This window comes from Castor canadensis, chromosome 17 (genome assembly GCF_047511655.1).
Source record: "Castor canadensis chromosome 17, mCasCan1.hap1v2, whole genome shotgun sequence".
NCBI classification, from domain to species: domain Eukaryota; kingdom Metazoa; phylum Chordata; class Mammalia; order Rodentia; family Castoridae; genus Castor; species Castor canadensis.
The window spans coordinates 28,893-43,895 of record NC_133402.1 but is presented as its reverse complement, the minus strand read 5'-3'; the positions used below and the strand labels follow the sequence as shown (position 1 = coordinate 43,895).

The 15,003-nt window shown below is 50.8% G+C and overlaps 1 protein-coding gene across 1 annotated transcript; it reads left to right on the top strand.

The window, feature by feature from the left end:
- Nucleotides 1-6,809: 6,809 nt before the first annotated feature.
- Nucleotides 6,810-13,986, top strand: Il9r (interleukin 9 receptor; the record flags this gene model as incomplete). Its single annotated transcript, XM_020187784.2, has 8 exons — nt 6,810-6,927; nt 7,289-7,400; nt 7,494-7,672; nt 8,299-8,444; nt 9,091-9,292; nt 9,758-9,863; nt 11,723-11,807; nt 13,526-13,986. Coding segments are annotated over exons 2-8 (1,283 nt in total), but the record flags the coding sequence as incomplete, so codon positions are not given.
- Between the last annotated feature and the right edge of the window lie 1,017 nt (nt 13,987-15,003).

Genomic DNA, 15,003 nt, shown 5'->3' with positions numbered 1-15,003 from the left:
CTTCTTCCAGCCACCTCCTGTTGTCCGGGAAGGGCACTCTGCTCACGTTCACAGACAACCTCTCCTGAGCACGTTAGGATGTGGTTTCTCTGACAACCCATCAAACCTCAATTGCCTTCCTTTTCTTGAGGGATTCCTGAGAGTTAATGCTTCATCTTATTTCTGCATGGTTATGATTTATTCCTTTCATTTAAGATGTATTTTTTGCTTCCTTTCTATTTCTCCTCTGAGGATTCCTATTCACTGTCTTTTCGAGCAGAGTGACTACTTTAAATCCTTCCACTTGTCCTGGTAGGCAGACTTGTTGACTGGCTTTCTTCTTAAGTATAAGTCACATGGTTCTATTTCTACATATATCTAATAATCATGTCTGTATCTTGTAAACTGCAAATAATAAACACTATTGAGACTGTGGATTGATGTTTTTGTTTGTTGTTTTACAGAACTGCAAACTCTGTGTCCTTGAGTTGGGCAGCAGCTGACTGCTAAGATTATTCAACCTTAGCTGGGCTTCTTGGAGTTGGCCTGCATATGTGTAGTTCAGGCATCATTTATAAAATTGGGTACAGTGAGGTATGGAACTTGGGGATTTCCTCTCTGGAATTTTTTCTTTCCAGGGTTTCTTTTTATCCTGTACTTCTCTTGTGGTCTCCATTTCTGAGGCCAGGGTGTGGGTGGTGTAGTCTGCTGGTCTTAAATTAAAGGTAATGAATTCTGAAATTGCTAAGGTAGAAAGGACCCTGACAGGAAGAAGAAAGCTCTTATAGTAAGATACCAGAGAAAGGATGTCTTCAGTGACTGTAAAAGCTCACAATAGAGAAGATGGGGCCAAACTTCTTGAGGTTTAGATATTAGAAAGAAATACAGTGTGTCCCTCACCATTGCCACCTTGTTTCATGGCCTGAGCCTTTGCTATCATTGTTCCACAAGTCCTGGCCTTCTCAGATGTCAGAGATCTCTGGAACAGCCACATTTTACTGAAGATTTTATGACACCATTGTAAGCACATATGTAAATGTCATGATGAATCCCTCTGTACAACTAATACATGCTAATAAAAAAGATGTTTTGACACACAGAATTCACTCAAACACACATGCTCACATACACAGATGTATGCACACTCACACATAAACACACACCCATACATACACATACACTGAAATATGACCTTATTTTGTACCCCAACGAGCATGTAGTAAATAAATATATGAAAAGATGCTTTTCTTAACTAACGATCAAGGAAGTATAAGAAAAAACAGCATTGAAATATCTTTGCCTATCAGACTGACAAAGATTAAAAAGACTGATAATGTTTACTGTTAGTAAGGGTTACAGGCATTCCCCTATTGCTGGTGGGAGTAGAGCTGGTGAAATATTTTTTTCAGCCTAGGTTGCAGAATTTTAGTGAAAGTTAAAAAATGAAGCCCCAAGTTAAAAAAAAAACTGATTTGAATCAAAACCTCAATATAAAAGCAAAATCCACTATTTAAAAAGTTGCTCATTAGTCTGAAAGTCATGATTTCAAGGGTCATGAAAATAGGTAGCTACGGCTATTTGTTTAGATCTGCATTATCAGTCCACATAAAACTTAAAGTTGTTAGAATGGTGCACAGATACTTGGAAGTATTTAAATATTTAAATATTTAAAAAATCCAGCTGGGCATGGTGGTCCACACTTATAATTTTAGCATTCAAGAGTCAGGAGGATTGTGAGTTTGAGGCCAGCCTGGCCTATATAGTGAGAACCTGAGGTTGGGCAAGGTGGATCATGCTTGGCAATTTTTTTCTGTAGAATTTCTCATTCTGTGATTAAAGATCTGTGCCAGAATTTTTCACTACCTTTGTGTAAAATAATGCATACTGGCAACCATTGGAAAATCCATTGCAGGGATAATTTAACCATGGCACAACTGCCATTAAAGCATGAGGTAGGTTATGTGCTGACCCTGAAAGATGTGTCAAATAGCATAATTTTATTGAAAATATGCATTTATTCAAATGAGCTTAAAACATCTCTGCAGGATTTATGCCTAATTTCTCATAGGGCTACCTGTGGGGCAAGATAAAAAATCAGCTCCCCAAAAAACTCTCTCCTGAAGAGTGATTTCAACTATGATATTTTGTAAGAACTTTTGTAAATGTCACAATGTAACCCCAGTACAATAATAATGTGACAATAATAATTGTCACATTCCCTAATGTGCTGTGTGCTTTTTTTTTTAAACTGAGTTTACATTGCTTTTATGTTTGACACTTACCCACCATCAACTCACAGATGACTGTAGCTTGGAAAAACCTAGAAGAGTTTGAGTCCCCTGCTCTGCTCTTGACCAGGGTCCTTGCCTCCTGGGGCCAGGCCAGTGCATCTCTGTAATATTTCTGGGGAGAACAGTGCCTTTTCATCTGTTGGTTAGGTGACAAATCACTAACACACATATTGGGCAAATCTTAGTGATGTGGGAATGAAAAATTTGTCCCACCTCATAATTCCCTGGCTTTTGTTCAGGGGGCAGGCATCTTTCAGCCCTGTGGGGGACAGAAGCTCTATGATGTGCTTGTGGTTTCAGAAGTTTGTGGCCTGTGTCAGCCTCCTCGAAGCTCACGTCACTGCCTGCTGCAGTTATCTCTGGATCACATGAGGGGCTTCGCTGTGTACTTAAGGACCGTTGGAAACAAGTCACCTCCAGGCTGAGGGTGCCTGAGACTCTCGATGGCACTGGGAAGATGCACCTGGAAAGGTGAGTCTGTATTCTGGGCTTCCCAACCTCTTAAGTCAGCATGAACTTCAAGAGGCACAGAGGGATGGGTGGCTTTCCGTCCCTGCACCCAAGCAACTGCTGTTGAAGTGTGGTGTTGGGGCCACCACTCTCCTCTAGTGTTCTGGTGTTGGGCATCTGTCGGAGATGGCAGAATTTGCACTACTTGACTGTAGAATTGCAAATTTTAATTTCCAGGCCTGTATGTAGGATTCATGGATGCAGGTATGGTCAGAGTGGCCATCCCCTGACTGGATGGAAGGAAGAGCACTGAATCTGCCAGGTAGCATTTCTAACTATGGAAGAAACTGGTTCCTCAATGATTGAGCTGACTTTTGTGGAGATGAATGAAAACAGACATTGTTGGGTTAGATGGGCACAGCTGTGATGACCATGAGGAAGTGCTGAGCCCCAGGATTGGTAAAGCTCCTCCAAGACACTAGACATGGGGGTGGGGTTTCAGGCCAAAAGGGGAGCTAGGACACAGTAGGTGCAGTGGGATTCAAAAAGGAGGTCAACTAAGCAAAGTTGGGGAAAGGGGGAGAGGGCTCCTGTGTGGGAAGCAACACTGTCTGTTTCTGGGGTTCTAGGCTAGTCTGTGCTTGTGAGGGGCTTGAGATCACACCCTCTCTCTGTCTCAACTTGTCCTTCTTGGAAGGTTGCTGCTCTGCCTTCACTTTAAGTCAGAGTTTGGCTTCCAAAGGTTGAGCAGGAGTCTTCTTTGTGGGACCTCTAATTATGTCCCAGAGCCCCACACTTCCTGTGATAAGTGGGTGACAAGTCATTGACACCACCAGAGGAGGTGTTTGTCAAGGAGTTGGGAGCAGGTGCAAGAGATGCAGCCCAAATCAAGAGGAGCCCTATTGGGTACAGTATAGGAGTGAGCTTTGCCTGTGTGGGCCACAGTGGGGCCGGTGGGCTTGTGAAGGGGAGCACTGACTAGAGAGGGTGCCTCCTCATCAGGACAGTGGGAATAGTGCAGCCCTATTCCCCCACAAGAGAACTGGTCATCACTCTACTCTAACCCTGCCCCTCTATCCTGTGAATCCAGGTGTTGGCCTGGCCTGGCTGCAGCTGTCCCTTCTGGCTAGGGAGGTAGACTGGGGGCTTGGGGAGGGCTTTAAGATGGGAAAGGAAGGTAGGCAGAGGGGATAGAGTGGGGTGACTGTTGACAGGAGTCACACCGTGCTGGGAGGTGAGTTTGTACTCGGGCCTTGGCGGGGGGCTCCCTTGGCTGACTCCTCCAACTATGCTTCTCTTTGCTCTGGACCTCTTCCTTCTGCCTAGTTCAATGCCCTTGTCCACCCAACACTTCTTGGTCCAGTCCTCACCTCTCCTGAGTGCCAGCCTGGTGTACTTACAGACATGTGCTTCCGGAAGTGCCCTCCCTGCAGGAAGTGTGTGGGAAGGAGCTCCTGGGGGCTGCCTCCCTTTCCTAGCCTTCTCTGCTCTTCCTGTCTGGCCTCAGTCCTCATCTAGCTGGTCTGCCTGCCCTGCCCTTCCTTTGTGCTGCATAGCTCCACCCCACCAGCATCACAATAGGAAGCATACTGGTCAGCCTCCATGCCCTGTGTGGCCCAAAGGGATTACTGGGTCCTGTTTCCATTTCTAGCTCTATTTTCTAGTACAACTTTCATATGCCACAGGTTCTAGCTGTTTCTGCAAGAGTCAGGGTCTGCATTTCTTCATCCACCTCCAGCAGAGAGAAGAACATGCAGTACAAGGGTTCATGTAAATAGCAGCCTCCATGTTTGCCAGCTTTGTGAGGGACAGGAGAATAGGGAGCTCCCCTCCCCACATTAGGATATAAAACATGGCTGGGGTATGTGTCAATGGAGAGCACTTGCCTGGCATGCTTGAAGCCCCAGGTTTATTCCCAGTACTACTGTAACTGGTTCCAAGTGAAGCTGACCTGGAGCACGTGCAGCAAGGCACCCAGGAGCCCAGAGTCACCTGGCCAGCCCCCGTGATGGTGGCCTGCTCTGGTTAGGGGCAAAACCTATGTCAAAATCCTCCTGTGGGTCTGGCAGAGCCTGTGGTTGGAGGTATAGGTCCAGCTGCAAGGCAGCCCATATCTTCATGATGGCCTAGAAATCAGGGCAAGTAGGCCATCTGAGCCCAATCTAGACCCTGGGCCATGGAGGAGGCAGGACTCTGAGAAGGGGTCACAAAGACTGTGGGCTAATGGATGTGTTCTCAGACCTGATGAGGACAGCTATGTTGGCCCGTGGCATTGGACTGGGTGTCAGGGAGCAGCTCCATTCCAAGATGGCAGACACTGGTTTCTCCTTCTGCTCTTATACTGTGACCTGGTTGTCTGACCCATAGTCAGGCCTCACTGGCCCCATCCCAACACCTCCTCCAGGACCAGGGAGCACACAGGTGTGTTCTCTCCATATTTCCTGACTATGTGAGCCAAAGTCTGTTGGTGGAGGAGGGGACCATTGCCTCAGTAATGTCCTGTATTATGCCTGAGAAGCCACAACGAGAGAGAGCTACATGATGCTATGCAGAAGAGGGATGGATTGCAGTCTGTTCAAGGCTTCACCCCATTTGTGGTGTCTTCTGTGGGGCATGTGCTGGTGGGAGTTAGTCACTGCTCTCAGGAAACTCAGAGGCTGTGTGGAATCTTGTGGGACACCTGGACAAAAAAAAGAGGTGCCAGGTCTCATGTGTTGGACAAGTCGCTGGTCTCTCTCTGGGCCTCAGTTTCCTCATCTTTAGGAGGGTGGTGACCCCACCCTACCCAGTTTACCTGGTGTAGATGAAAGTATTTTGTGCAAAGGAAAAACAAAGACCTCTCCTGGATGGCTATGATGCTACTGTATGTACCAAGCTCCATGGGTGTGTCCCAGGGAGTGTCCTGTCTCTTTGCCCTCTGTCCCTGTCTTGAAAGGGGGTCTGCTGAGTTGGGAGCCACCCCTTCCCTACTCTCAACCCATCTGCTCCTGGGTTAGCTTGAGGCTGGGCTCATTCTGTATATCTGCCCATTATGCTGGCGCCTCTCCAGCCAGGGCAGGGTTGTCCCCGGGGTCTGAGTCAACCCTTAGCTGAGCAGTAGCTGTTGTGCTGATATCTCCTCTCAGATCCTAGTACTCTCTAGTGTCCCAACCTCTTCTTGCCAGTGACTTCTGCATAGCATCATGTAGCTCAAGGCGGGCAGACACTGCCTGGAGAGCTTGTCTTTCACACTGCTGCTGGTGGTACCCGGATGCATGTTCCATCCCAGGGAAGGATGAGGCCCTGACAGGGGCCTGTCCTGTGGGTGCATGATACCCTGATGGGGTGGGTGAGGTTGGAGTGTTCCTGCTGAGCATGTGCAGGTTCCTGAAGGGGGAGCGTGCTGTGGTCTTGTCTGCATGTCTGCTTCCTTTTCTCCTTATCACTAATCAGGCTGCCCCTGCTTCCTGCTCAGGGGCTATCCGTGAGCCATCTGCAGTTGCAAATGAAGTGATAGAGCCTCAGCAGCCTCCCTGCAGCCAGGCACTTCCTCATCCCCAACCCCTGGTCTGCAGCTGACTTCAGTCTCCCCCAGGGATCCCAGGGCCCTGGGCCTTGCCTTTTTTCAGGGTGCTGTCCTTTGTGGGGTACCTGAGAACAGACTGTGACAAGCAGTTTAGTCAGGGCCATCCATTGCATGGACATCTGCTGAAATTCTTGTTCATGTTGTTGGAGCAGTGCCCTGGGAAGGCTATTCAAGGTGGTAAAAGGGAGATAAAGTGCATAGAGGCTAGTTATGTGACCCTGGGCCAGGCCTTTCCCCTCCCTGGGACCTTGCTTCTGTTTTGCGAATAGGATGGGCTTTCACCTGGCTGTTGTCAAAACCAAGGTAGAAAGTGCAGGCTCCACAGCTGCACAGGCTGCAACACCAAGGAGCCTGGCTGATGGTAGTGACTGGTTCTACAAACCCTTACCGCCCTGCAAGATGGGCCTGAGCCTGGGCACGGGGGTGGTGCCTCACCCTGGTAGAGCCTCTGCCAGGGGGGTCTCATGGGGAGCACCCTTCCCAAAGGGGGGGTGCATGGCGCAGGCCCCTCAGTCCAGGCCCTTGCAGGTTGGACCTTGGAAAGTGAGGCCCTGACACGAGACGTGGGCACCTGGCTTCTGATCTACACCTGTGTGTGCTCCTGCATCTGCTGGGGAATCTCTGTCCCAGAGCAGGGAGGAGGTGAGGGCTGGGCACTGGTGTTTGGGTGAGGTGGATGGGTGGAGAACTGAGGTGAGGCGGGGGACAGGGATGTCCTCTGTTGAGCCTTGGGGGAAATCATGGGTCCAAACTATGCTGGGACCTGTCCTCTTGGGGCCCCACTGGCCCTCATCTTCCTACCTTCACCAAGTTTTTGGGCCTGACTTGTCTGTGCACCAGGGGTCCAAGCCCATCATCTCCCAGGCCTCCTTGCCTTGACTCTGTCAAAATTTTCTGGGATCATCCTCTGGAGACTGCCTTGTTAGGGCTCAGCTGCCAGGTTCTCCAGCCCATCTCTGTCCTGAGGCACCCACTGTATGTTCCCAATCATCCCCATCCCCAGGGCCAAGGATGGGAACTTTCACTTGCCTCACCAATGGCATCCTCAGAATTGACTGTCAATGGTCTGCCCTGGAGGTGGACCAGGGCTCTGGCTCCTGGCTCCTCTTTACCAGGTGAGTGTGGAGGGCCAGATGCACCTGGGAGATGATAGGCAGGTGGGGTCCCCATGGCAGAGCATCCTTGGTGCTGATCCATAGCCTTTCCAGCAACCAGGCACCTGGCAGCCAGCACAGGTGCATCTTCCAGGCCAGCATGTGCACCGTGGTGCTGCCCCCCGAGGAGGTGATCCTGCCAACTGACAACTTCACTATCACTTTGCACCACTGCATCTCTGGGGAGGAGCAGATCAGCCTGGTGGACCCTCAGTATCTGCCGTGGAGACATGGTGAGCTGGGGTGCCTTGCCAGGAATGGCCTTGGGGCTTGGTGTAGGAGCAAGGCCCTCAGCCTATGCCCCCCATAGTCCCAAGAGTCCTTCCCAGGGCTTGTGGCATAGCTCAAGTGGTAGAGTATCTGCCTAACAAGAGTAAGGCCCTGAGTTCAAATCCCAGTTCTCCCTTGCAAAAAAAAAAGAAATGTAAAAACTGTTCATTACCAAGAGTCCTTCCCAAGTGAGACCCTGGGAGGGGAGGCCTGTGTGGTGACTACAGGGCCAGAGTTTTGCATAGGATGAAGATGGATGACCAGGTGGGGCAGGGTCTACAGTTTGAGTCACTGAAAATGCACTTTAGTTATAGCAGGAAGGACTCCAGCAAGATATGGGGAAGAACTTTCAGCAGTAGATTATGAAGGAAGCCAAGATTTGGAAACAGCCTTGCTGCAGGGGGTAGAGAAGTCACGGGCACCCTGTCCCTGATGAGGCTTTTCTGGAGTAGTCTTATAGTGAAGCCTTTTGTCTGAGAGGACTTGGCCATGTCCCTTAGGAACGTGTTAGATCCTCAGCTTTGGACATGCTCACAGATGCACCAAGAACCATGGGGCTGTGGCCTTACATGGCCTCACTGTGTTTCAGTTAAGCTGGACCCTCCATCTGACTTGCAGAGCAACATCAGCTCTGGCTACTGTGTACTGACCTGGAGCTTGAGTCCTGCCCTGGAGCCGATGAGCTCACTTCTCAGCTATGAGCTGGCCTTCAAAAGGCAGGAAGAGGCCTGGGAGGTAACACTGGCTGGCTTCGCCAGAGCTCTCTGCTAGGAGTGGCTAGAGTGAATGGTGAGGAGAGGAGGAGATCAGAGCCGGGTGTGTGTGTCCATGCACCATCTACCTGCACTCATGTGTGCCTGTGTGTGTGTATGTGAGTGTGCTTGCATGTATTTGCATATGTGTGTTTAAATGTGAATGCACAAGGGCATGTCTGTGCTTTGTGTTTATGTGTGTGAGTGTGCACTAGGGGCCTACATGTATGAGTGTGTGAGTGACAACAGTGAGCATACCTCCATATACACGCCTGTGCATACAAGTGCGCATGCAAGCACGACTGTGAAAGTGTACATGTATATGTGTGTGCATGTGGGTGAGCATGGTGTATCTGTGTGTGTATGTGTATGTGCACAACTGTGCTTGTGTGTGTATAGATGTGTGTGCATGTGTGTCCATGTGTGAGTATTGGTGTATCTGTGTGTTCATGGGTGTGCATGAGCGGGCTTGTATGTGTATAGACGTGTGTGCATGTGTTTGTGTGTGAGCACAATGTATCTGTGTGTGTACGTGGGTGTGCATGAGTGTGCTTGTGTGTGCATGATGCTCATTCTCAAGGACTGATGGACGCAGCCCCACACTCAGTCAACTGCCCACAACCCTGCAGCGAGCCCTGCACAAGGACCGCATTGTTGGAGTGACCTGGATCATCCTTGAAGCCATGGAGCTGTACCCAGGCTCCTACTACGAGGCCAGGCTCCGTGTCCAGATGGCAATGCTGAAGGATGATGTGGTAGAGGAAGAGCGTCCTGAGGGCCAGTGGAGCGAGTGGAGTCAGCCTGTGTGCTTCCTTTCTCCCCAGCGACCAGGTGGGTGCTGTGTGGTGGTACTTTGTCACGGCCTGGGCTGGGCGTCCTCCCCTCTGTCTTTCCTGCTTCCCCTCCTCCCCTCACCACCTTGGAGCCCCCTGTCCTGGAGTCTGAGACACCTTGGGCTCTCTGCTAATGGCTACCATTAAGAGTGAGTGTGGCCAGGGGCTGCAAGCCAGGCTGTGCTTCTGCTTGAAGGCTGGATAGACCTCAGTCTCTTTAGTCAGAGCACAGTGTGCTGGGAAGGCTTAGGACTTGACTACCTGCCATATGGCACATGGGAAGGATGAGGTCCAGAGTGAGATTCACCCCAGGGACTTCAGCAGCACAACACAAACCTCTGAGGCCCATCCAAACTCTATCCACTTTGGCTCAGGGCACTAATGAGCCTCTTTCCCATGTGGGCTCAGGGTAAATACCCTGACGCCAACGCTAATCACAGCTCTGGGCCCTTCCTACCCACAGGCCTCCTGATCCCACCCTGGGGGTGGCCATACCACACCCTTTTTGCTATGTCCATCTTTCTCTTGTTGGCTGGGCTGACCTACCTCCTGTTCAAACTGTCACCCAGGTAGGTAGTCAATGTGTATGTATGTGAATATGTGTGTGTTACTGTGTGCTGTGTCTGTGAGTGTGTTGTTGATGTGTGCATTTGTTAATGTGCACATGTATGTGAGTGTGCACATGTGAGTGTATTGGTGTGTACATGTGTAGGTGGTGTCTGAGACCTTGAGGGCCACCTCCATGCCCCTCTCCTCCCCTGTCCACTGTCTGGTTCTGGCTGGAGTAGGATTTTCAAGTCTCCACATGACCAATGGGGTTCTCAAGCTTTGCTATGGCAAAGGCTGAGGATGGAGGCAGCATGGACCCACCAGCTCTGAAGAGGCAGAGTCTCAGGGATCCTGGCATCTGAAGTCCTTGTATCCTGCTTTGGGATTCTTTCTGTGTTGCTCATCTTCCACACGTTCTATGAAAATGCCATTTTGGGCATCTAGGGTGCACAGGATCCTGTTCTCAGCCCTGGTGGATGCCTCAGAGGACAGAGGGACAAGGATCCTCCTCAGACAAGCCCCCAATCTCATGAATTGCATGTTGGGTTACAGGGAAGGCCTGGCTGGTAGCTGGCCTTGGAGGAGACTGTTTAGCTGTGGAAAAGTAGTAGAGAAGATGGACGAGGCTGGGCAGAGAGGGCAAGAGGGTGTGGGGAGGATCTGGCGGGCCAGGTGGGAGGGGTGAACTTTTTGGAGCCACAGAGAGTGCTGGGTGCCGTCGGGTTTATGCTTTGAGACTGGCTATCTGGGGTAAGAGGGGCCTGGCAGTGCTGTAGTGAGGTACTTTGGCTTGAGTTGGTGAGAGAAAAGGAGATGAAGAAAAATGGATGGAGTTGCCAGGGTCTTAGGAAGAGAAACTGAGAAACAGATCTGAGAGGTGACCCCTGAGGTGGCCAACTGCAGGGACTGGACCCTGGGGAGGTTGGGACAGGTGGATTTGGCACTGTTGGATTGGGGCCTATAGAACTTCCTTGTGGGTCTGGTGCTTAGGGAGACATTGGGTGAGCGGGTGGTTGGGGGGCACAAGCTATCTGCTACGAGCTCAGATGCAGTTCCTGGAGCCCTTCTGAGGGCTGAGGATACAGTTGGTCACTTCCAGGCTCCAAATTCAGTATTGAAGCTTCACCTGTAAAGGACATATGCCTTGCCAGGTGTGGTGGCACATGTCTGTAATCCCAGGTACACATGAGGTGGATAAGGGGAAATTGCTGTTTGAGGCAAGCCTGGACAAAAAGCAAAAACCCCATTTCAAAAACAAGCCAGATATGGGGGTACATGCCACCTGTAATCCCAGCTACATGGAAGGTGAAAGTAGGATTTGTTTGAGGCCAGCCTGGGAAAAGCATAAAATGATGTCTGAAAAATAAAAAGTAAAGCAAAAAGGGCTGAATGTATGGCTCTTCCTAGGCAGGAAGAACACCTGCCTAGGAAGCCCAAGGCCCCAAGTTCAAACCCCAGTACCTCAAAAAAAAAATAAAAAAGAAAAAGCACACATACATTGGTATAAATCAGTTCTACGGGACATTATCCAGAGAGAAGAGAGACCACCAAATCAGTTCCTATGCAAACTTTGTTCTTTTTTGTGATGGGGTATTGCTATATTGCTGAGGTTGGCCTTGAACTCTGGAGCTCAAGTGGTTCTCCTGCATCAGACTCCAGAGTAGAGGGGACTACAGGTGTGTACTGTGCCTGGTCCGCTGAGGACAAGTTCAGATGCAATGGGAAGGAGAGAGGACAGAAGCCTGGACGGGGAGGCTGGCATCTGCTGATTGAAGGGAGCTCAGGTCCCTGCAGTGGTCTCAGGCTTTCTGGAGTATGGTGTTGTCAAGAACCCATGCCTGGATCCCTGCAGGCTCTCACTGTCCCCTCCTGGCCTCAGGTTGAAGAGAGCCTTCTACCAGAACGTGCCCTCTCCAGCGGCGTTCTTCCACCCCCTCTACAATGTGCACGATGGGAACTTCCAGGTGTGTGCAGGGCGCTTCCGGGCTAGGGGCAAAGCCTGGGTGTCTGGATGGGGTAGGGTGAGCATGGGGCCTTTGTCAGTCTCTGAGCCTTCCTTGTATGCACAGCAGTTTAACTTACTGTGTCTCCAATGGCAAAGTCTAGCTGCGTTTGCTACTGCTGACCTCTCTTTGTCCTGGGTTTCCAGTTCCATTCTTTGTTTCTTAATTAATTAGTTATTAGTTAAAAAATGTGTCACGGGATTTACTGTGACAGTTCCACATACATATATAGTATGTTTTAGTCATATCCACCCCTCAATAACACCTTCTTTTCTCCCTTTTCCACATTTTTAAATGTGTTTCATTATTCTGTTTCCTTACTTCCTCCTCCTTTCTTTCGTCCCTCCCTCCCTCCCTCCCTCCCTCCCTTTTTCTTCCTTCTTTCATTACTAGGGATTGGGCCCAGTGTCTTGCACATGCTAAGCAGGTTCTGTATAACTGGAACCACACCCTCACATACCAGCCCTCTTTTTTTGATTTTTTTTGGTTTTACTTACTTTTCAGATAGATCTTATGGTTTTTCCTGAGACTGGCCTTCAACTGACATTCTCCTATCCAAGCCTCCTGCATAGCTGGGATTACAGATGTACTTCACCATACTTGGTTTATTGATTGAGACGGAGTCTCACTAACTTTTTTCCTGGGCTGGTCTCAACCAGCAATCTTCCTGAGTAGCCATACATGCATTCTTGATGGAAAACCTGTAAACTGTGTCATGGTTCCACCTGCCTCCTCTGCTCTGCCACTGAGGGAAATGGTGGTTCAAGGTGCAAATGGGGCAGCTCTTTGTGCAAACCCTGTCTCACTCTTTGACCCCACCTCCTCTTCCAAAGGTGTCTGTGTTCTGTGCCTTGGGGGCAGCTTCTCTGTTGCTGGGCTTCTCCTTTGGTGGCCACTGTGGAGTGCGTGGTCCCTCCTGGTCCCCAGGGTAGCTTGCTGGCACCACGGCTCATGAGTGGTGTATCTCCCCCTCTGTGGTGTGTGCTGGGCTCCCACAGGTCACAGGCAGGCTAGTGCAAGCTGGAGGGTTGCTCTGTCCACCTGTGCAGTCTCCCACTGGGATGGGGAAGTGTCACCCTGCTCACAGGCTCCCAGCTCCTTCCCTACAAAACCATGGCACCTGCCAGAGTTATCCAGACCCTCAGGTGGTCTGGAGCTGTACATTGGCTCTCCAGAGAGAAGCATGGTGACAGAGGCTATGGTATGTGCAGGGCATTTGGTGGGGTTCCCTGTCTTCTGAGGGATCAGCTTCCTGTGGAGACAGGGCCTCCTGTGCTCCCTGTGTTTCTTATCCTGTGTGTATAGTGGGGTTCGGAGTGAGTATTCACGCTGTCACTTATGGAGGCCCTAAGCAGCAGGGGCCTGTCAGGGGTTTGCTTTGCCCTCTGCACCTGTCACCATCTGAACCCTGGTTTGGGCTACTGTGAGCCTGGGACCCTGGGCTGGAGGAGCAGTGAGGGGCTTGAAGTGACTCAGGGTCCTGGGCTGAAGCCAGACTGATACATAATGGGGGACAGGATGTTCTGGGCATTCATGGCCCTTGGATGCTGAGTGTGAATATCAGGAGAGCTTCCTAGATGGACAAGGAAGACTGGGCCTACAGAGCTGGAGGCTGTTGTTCTCAGGAGAGCCCTGAATGTGCTGCCTGAGCCCTTCCCTCCACCTGTGCTCTATTCCAGACCTGGACAGGGATCCACACAGCGTGTCCACAGCCAATCCACAACTGTGTCAACACACCACAAGGAGCCTGGGAGGCCATCACACTACTCACCTATAGCCCGGCATACCCTCGGGGACTGGAGGAGGTGGGAGCCACTGGCCCTGGCCTCCCAGTGTCTAAAAGCTCAGAGGATGCGTTTCCAGCAGAGTGTGTGGAGTTGGGGGAACAGCTGTCTGCCTACCTGCCACAGGAGGACTGGACCCTCATGTTTCCTAACAGGCCTGCTCCCCCAGACTCAGAAGGCGACAGCAGCGACTACTGTACCTTGGGCTGCTATGGGGAGTACCATCCCTCTGCCTTCCCCAGAAGCATTCAGATCTCTGGGCCCATCTTTGCTGTAACTTGTGGCCTTTCTTGTGTCAAGCAGAGCCTGGATACCCAGCAAGGAGCTACCTGTGAGGGAGCTGGCCACAATCAGAGGTATGGACTACATGAGAACTTCCAGGGGATTTTGCTTCCTCCTATCCTAGACAGGCTGCAGGCTCAGTCCTGAAAGTTCCTGAGCCTTGACTTGTCCAGGTGCATCATATCCATTTTTCTCAAAATGCCTGGAGAAGACCCTTGATGGCAATGGACTGGCTGAGCGGGGGGGGGGGGGCACCTGAGTATTCAGAGGCTCTGTCTGGATGGAGATAGGAGGCCCTCCTAACCCCTCTGCTCAGCGCCTCTAGGGAGGGACCTCCACCGTTAGCATCCTCACACCCAGCCCCTCCCATCCCTTCTGCCCTCTCTGGTTTTGTTCCAGGCCTCTCTGACAAGAGGAGTGTGATTTTACACTCTGTTCTACCCTTGCCCCCTTAAATGGCCATCAGGGCCCAGTGAACACAGGTGAGACACCAGGATTAGGTAGAGTGTCCTCTATCTGTGCCTTCCTGAGGCATCTTCTCTACTGAGATTTGGATGCTCCACACTGTGGATGGATGGGAGAGGGGCCTGTAGGAAATGTGAGGGGTGGGGTTTGCATAGCTCTGAACTTTCTTGGCTCCAGGATCAGCTGTGTGGAGGCTCATAGGCCTGCTCCAGGAAGTCCTACCACTTGACCCTCCATGTGCTCATCTTCCCACTGGCTCTGGGAGGATGAGAGCTGAGGACAGAGCTGCCAGACTGTCAGAGCTGAAAGTGACCACCCAGCAGTGACTATCGCCTGTTTAGAGTCCTGCTTCCAAATACTTTCTTGTCGATGGCTTTAGGGAGGCACCTGTGGTCTGGAGAAAGTGGTGGGCAGAGCAGAACAGAAGATGCCTGTATTATTTTCCCAGGGCTGTTCTGACAATGCACAACAAACTGGGTGGCTTAGAGCCACAGAGATTTGCTGTCTCACAGCTCTGAAGTCCAGAGGTATGGGATGGAGATGTTCAGGGGCTGGGCTCCCTCTGGAGGTGTCAGGAAAGAGTCTGTTCTGGCTCCACTGAAGCTTCTGTAGTTCCCTGGCTGTAG